The following is a 6,316-nucleotide window of genomic DNA, read 5'->3' as shown; positions in this document are numbered from 1 at the left end:
ACTGTTATACTGGCCACAATACAGAAATCCACATTTTTGTAGGATTGCTCAGAGACCCAAATGTAAATTATTCGGGGGACTATTCAAAATTAAATATTGGGACGTCATGAATTCTAGAACAAGTACATATTTAATGAAAATACTACTGCTTTGCAACTTCTCTGGAAAAGGGGTTCCATGGGCGTTCACACCATATCATTTATTTGGGTTTTCTCTGAGGTCATTGCTATAAGAGAGTTCTATATAACGGGGTAAAGATACAATCAAATGGTTATAAATATCATTATGCGTTTCTAATTAATATATCGTATATAGGTATGCCACCCTAAAAGCACTACTACTACTACGACTACTACTACTACTAATAATCATCACTGCCAACGAGACCCTTACAGTAAAGGAGAAACGCATATAGTTTGAATTTGTATAAATACATACATGGCTTTTAGACATACAGTCTGTCACAGGAACGCGCCATAGACTATTAACGTGTAAAATGAGGATGGCACAGAATCCTATTGGTTACTATCACTCTACAAAACGAGTCTCACTTCAGCACATTAAACGATGCAAAGATTCGCTTGGAAGGTGGAACAGCATCAGAAATGTAGGAGGCAGCCAGGAGCTAAAGCGAGGCATCTGTGAAGAAAGGCGACCGAAACCGATGGACTATTTAAATACATTCAGATGCAGGGCTGTGCAAGTTTCCATCGCATATCAGAAGAAAGTTAAGCTTTTCATGCGAAGCAAGTATCTTCAAGATCAGACGCAATAACAAAAATAGCAAATATTAAAATAGTTAACAATTTCTATGTTTACCGTTTAGTTCACCGGCGTGACTGTCGGTCTATCATCCGCATTTAAGATTCACCGGTGACATTCGAGTGACGCCTGCAAGATTTTCTCTCAGAAGGAAACCAACACAATTGTATTTGTAAATGCAAGCAAGGAAAGAGGTGGTTAAAAACGGACCCAGATTTTCCGTGGATTAGGTTAAAAGGATCTGAGAAAATGTGATAATAAAAAGTAGTTTAAATAAAAAGATAATAAAAAGGGATTTTAACTTACAGTAAATCGTTTTGCAAGAAATTAAAATAGTGAACAGCACCACGTTTCTTTTTGTGGGGTGCTGCAGCCGCAAACATGAAGGGAACTATGCATTACACATTAGTTTAAACGGAATAGGCTGTTATATAATATAATTTATCACATATAAACACGTCCAAAGCAGTTCACTAGTGGATAACTTTTGAATTATGGAATTAAAAGTTATAAGTCGCTCTCGTTCATGGACAATCAAGTTGTATATTGGCATTTGAAAAACCACTTTCACCGTTATATTACATGCAATTAAAAAAAATATCAAATAGGAAAACAAAGTTTAGCTACTAACAAAAAATCCTCAGTTTGACTGACAGCAACATACGAAATTCAGATTGATTTGTTTCGTTTTTGTTTACCCTCGAGTTAAAAAAAAAAAAAAAAAAAAAATCTCGCTGGCTCTTATGGGAATAAAACACTCCTCCCGCTGCCTGCTCCTAAGGAGAAAGATGGCGGAGACTGAGAACCCAGAGGTAGGTAAGAAGACATCTTCTACACAAAACCATTCATAAAAAACGCAATAGCTACTTCTTAGTCTGTTGTTGATTTGTATTTTTAAAGTGATGTGTAATTATTGTTCTTTGCGTACATTAAGTGTCATGTTTCGGTTCATTTGGAGCATTACTCAATTATGCATCACCGTAGATTTATGAGAAATGAAAAACGACGGGTGTAACCCTTTTACCCATTTGCCATGATAAATGACTTAGTGTTATCATTCTGAGCTTTGAAGATAGAATTAGACATTACAAATTCATCGGCCATTTGAACTGTAATGAAATAATGTACAAGCCAGCCATCATATCGGATTGCACAGACATAGTATAGTCTGGAACTAAGGGAGTATGATCCTATTGCTTTGTATTATTGTGGATTTGGGAGTGTTCGAGTTATAATTAAGTCAAGTATACTCTGAAGGTGACGTTAAGAACAGTGCACGTTGCGTTCTGTTGGTTTGCACAGTATTTCGCAGTGGCCGGGAGCTGTCCGTGGTGCTGCATTTACTACCTGGAGATGGACCGCCGGTTCATGGATCTTCAGTGACAAATGCAGACTAATACAAAGCAGAGGACGGATATCCTATTTTAATCTGTAGTATACAATATGTGTTACGTGAAAAAAAAAAAAGTAATTGGTATTGCACCCAAACAATCTCTCCCTCCCGGCCTCTCCTGAAATTGGTCAAAGTTAGCAGGGCTGTACTGCGGCACCTCAACAAGTAAAGCATAGCAACTCTATTACTGTTTGATGACCCTTTAAGTCAAGTTCGTCGCTCAAGGTGAACAGATGCTAAAAAAGAAAACATTACCCGCACCATTCATAAATGTCGTAGACGTGTTGTTTAAATACACGTGAAATGTTTGCCACTATGGTTTCGTTTTTTTAAATGTGATAATCAATATAGACTTCAAGGTCACCCCTGCACGCAAGATATTTCATTTACCAGATTTGGCATTCCACAGTAATGAATATATCAAAGAAACGTGAGGATTGTTTTAAATGGTTAGCGGCACCTGCAGGTGCTTTTTAAACCTTGTGATACGGGGTTATCCAATGTGCTGAATAGAGTATCTACAGAGAGTGTCTTTAAAAAGTTAAACAACCACGAGTTAAATAGATGTATTCTTATTGATTCGCATTTTTAGTTTATTAGTATGCCTTATATAATAATCTATATTCTGTTAAATTATATGAACGGCTTAGATCTAGTGCATACGTTTTTTCAGGATCGTTTATTTGACAGATTGTTTATTTGACTGATTCGGCAGCTCGGTCTACAACCGCGGTGTTTAAAAATATATATAGTCTTTGTTTGCACTGTTTGTTTGGACATTGGGTCTGTTTGTTTGTGTCTTGTTTATTACTTTATAATTAAAGTGCGCAAGTGCGTTGGGTGCGTTGTTAAATTAATCGGTGGTCTGCATCGCTGAGTCGGAAGTGACATCACTTGGTGCTCATCAGTGCGGGGAATTTAACAACAGTTTGGTGAATCAACATAGCTGGTAATAGAAAGGTTGCTCCTGCGGCATGCAAGGCATTGGTTGACCTGTTTGAGCTGAAACTTATTGGGACGAAGGTTTAGTTATCTTTAATTGACTAATTAGGAGCTAGGTTGTTATTACGTTAAAATGTAGAAAGCAGCTAGCCTGCAACTGTAAATATTTATAAATATGAATATATTCATGGATACACTTTCAAATACAGTTCGGCCATTTTTCTCAACTTTGTAACACATTTCTTTTTATAAAAGGACAAATAACATACACGACAACAAAAAAGTCCTCTCATATCGAATTCTTATACGTCACCTGCTTAGTCGACTACTCTAGATAAGTTGGCAAATGTGATATTGTTTGTATTATATTATAGCTGTTATATATTTATTAAAAATACACAACTCCATACACATTTTCAAAATATTTGGCGTCTCTGAATCTACAATTACATTGATAATAGTATCTCCGTACAAGACAAAACTTCCACAGTGGTAGCGGCCATTTTGGTTTTGCTGCAGTTCACCGACTCTCAACTAGAGTGTCATGAAGACGGGACTCCCGCGGGATTCCCGCAGTATGGGAAACAATTGCGTTACGGGGCTATTCTGCCACCAGCAGACAGGAAGAGTGTTTTTTTGCTCTTTAAAGTCGTAAAAAAGCTTTTGACATTGAACTTGGCTGTTACCATAAACATACACAATAATATTAACAGGTCTCACTTGAATATATAATCACATTAAATTTACCAAATTATGTTTAATCGTGCTACAATTAATCAAATAATACCCGGAAATACACAGAGGGCGATCTCCATTTCATGGTGTAGGGCCAGGAGACTGTGACGTCACAGAGGGAGATACCCGCAGGCTACTTGCATCTGCCAGTATGGATGACAGCAACAGTGAAAGTGAGAGTAGCCTAATTTTATCAGTTTCAAACACCTCTTATGAATGTGAATCATGTAGTGATGGATCTGATGTAGAGAGAGAAAACAGGGATTGTCTCCCATATGCCTCCAAATCAGAAGGTTCAAACTTGGAGAGAGACTCCGACACCAACGTGGACGGACCAGTGGGACAGCAGATGTCCGCGGAGAATCAGCGTCTTGGCAACACGGAATGATTAATAAAAACCCTTACTTTTAACATAGATTGATACTTAAAATAGTTCATGTTACCCATAATTGGATAGTTATGTCAGTCCTTTAGTTAACAATATTGATACATGAATTATTGATACTAGCAAAATAACCGAATGCGTGGATTGCTACTGGCATGTATTTAACATATCTCTCTCTATATACATATGTACAGTATATTAAGGATGTGCAAATCATAATGCAGAGATGTCAAAGGCTACGATTTGGCCGTAGCAGCTAGTATTTTTTGGAGGTACTGCTTCGGCGCTACGTTGAAGGGGTATTATTATTATTATTATTTATTTATTAGCAGACGCCCTTATCCAGGGCGACTTACAATTGTTACAACATTATTTTTTACATACAATTACCCGTTTATACAGTTGGTTTTTTTTTTTACAGGAGCAATCTAGGTAAAGTACCTTGCTCAAGGGTACAGCAGCAGTGTCCTCCACTGGGGATTGAACCCATGACCCTCCGGTCAAGAGTCCAGAGCCCTAACCACTACTCCATAATAATACTACAATTTTTAATAAATAAATACATGATGGATACTCCCTGAACATTTACGAAATATTATTTCAATACCATGTTTTTTTTTTGTTTATTTTTTTAATGAATTAAGGGTTCGTAATACTGTATTTCACTGACAGTTTATTGTGTCATTGACATACTAAAATCTCTTAGCCGGGTTGCTTAGTAACCAGTTTAGAAACTGAAAGTGCTGCACAAAACTCGAAACAGTTGTTTTTATATTACCAAATTTATATATTACATCATTATATTGCACATTGTGCTTATAAAGACCCTGTGCTTGCACTGTATTTTTTTTTCTGAATAAAGAGAAAACTAAATGCAAAACCCTATAAACCCTAATTTTATACATGAATACGGAAAAATATGTACCTCCAAATAATAGTTGATCTCTGTTTATCACGGAATGGGATGGGACGGGATATTTTTTGACAGGATGGGACGGGAATTAAAAAAAAGAAAGTTACGGGACGGGATGGGAAAGATTTGTACAGGACAGGATTGGAAATGATTACTCTTTCATGGGATGGTATGGGACAGGAACATTTTTGATGGGACTGGAGTTTCATTCCTGTGCCACTCTCTACTCTCAACTCCTCAACCCCGGTGAATCTGCTGCTTCAGCGGTGATGTACCGGTGAATTTTACAACAGTTTGTTGAGCAACTCCTGGTGAATTTAACAACGTTTGGTGAATCCACTTTACATCGGTGCATGCAGCGGTGAATTTAACAACGCACCCGCTTTAAACGGCAAGCTTCTGTGTCTGAGTCCGATAACATCCTGGGCCGTGATGCTACCGTGTCACATGTGGTGTGAGAGTGGGATAACGCCCCTAGAGACCAGGAACCGCAGATTTAAAAAATAAAAAAAGAAAAGGAATTGGAGCAGAAAGAAAGCCTGGAGGAGCAGCAGTGCTGGCTAAAGAAATACACCTGTCTGGAGTATAGGCTCTTCCTGGATGTGTGCCCTATGAAGACCCCCTTTAGCATGAAGCCTACAGATGGGGTGAGGTGAGCATGGCGGAGGAATGGCTCCTCCGGGGAGAAATCCAGTATTGCCACTGCCAGAGTTGCCACGTCTGGAGTGTCCCGCACCGCTGCCAGCAGTACCACTGCCAGCATTGACACTACAGGACTGCCCAGCATCGCCACGGCCAGAGCAAGGGTTGCTGCATCCAGAACCGGGAGAAAATGAGCCGCTGGCTATAGAGAGGGGGGAGGTGAAGAGACCGCCCTGACAGTTTGATATGTGAGTGGGTGTGGGGAACATTGGGTTGGCAGGGAGGGAGTTAAATTCCTCCCTGTCAAAACACATGGGAATGTGGCTGGAGCCATAAATTGAATAAATGATTAATGATTAATTAGGCTCCAGCTACAGGTGTATAAAAAGGGTGATCACGGGTGGTAATAGAGAATTAATGTCAGTGTTAGTGGCTGAAAGTATGTGTACTGTGCTGTTTAAACGTATATGAATAATTATCATTGGTGTGTAGGTGGGTTTTATGTAGCCGTGTTTATTAACCGCAGTGTTTCATCTATGGGACA

The 6,316-nt window shown here is 38.7% G+C and overlaps 1 protein-coding gene across 3 annotated transcripts in view; it reads left to right on the top strand.

The window, feature by feature from the left end:
- The first annotated feature begins 549 nt into the window (after nucleotides 1–549).
- Nucleotides 550–6,316, top strand: part of prmt8b (protein arginine methyltransferase 8b) — a 30,151-nt gene continuing 24,384 nt past the window's right edge. The window contains exon 1 of one of the 3 annotated variants that reach the window (XM_058985683.1): nucleotides 550–1,574. In XM_058985683.1, coding sequence (XP_058841666.1) covers nucleotides 1,506–1,574 — 69 coding nt within the window. In that variant the 5' untranslated portion in view covers nucleotides 550–1,505. Of the gene's footprint in view, nucleotides 1,579–6,316 lie in introns of all 3 variants that reach the window. The other 2 variants (XM_058985682.1, XM_058985684.1) reach the window with 2 other exon arrangements.

Source organism: Acipenser ruthenus, chromosome 14 (genome assembly GCF_902713425.1).
Source record: "Acipenser ruthenus chromosome 14, fAciRut3.2 maternal haplotype, whole genome shotgun sequence".
Classification (NCBI taxonomy): domain Eukaryota; kingdom Metazoa; phylum Chordata; class Actinopteri; order Acipenseriformes; family Acipenseridae; genus Acipenser; species Acipenser ruthenus.
The sequence above is the reverse complement of the archived record's forward strand: the minus strand, read 5'-3'. Positions and strand labels throughout refer to the sequence as shown.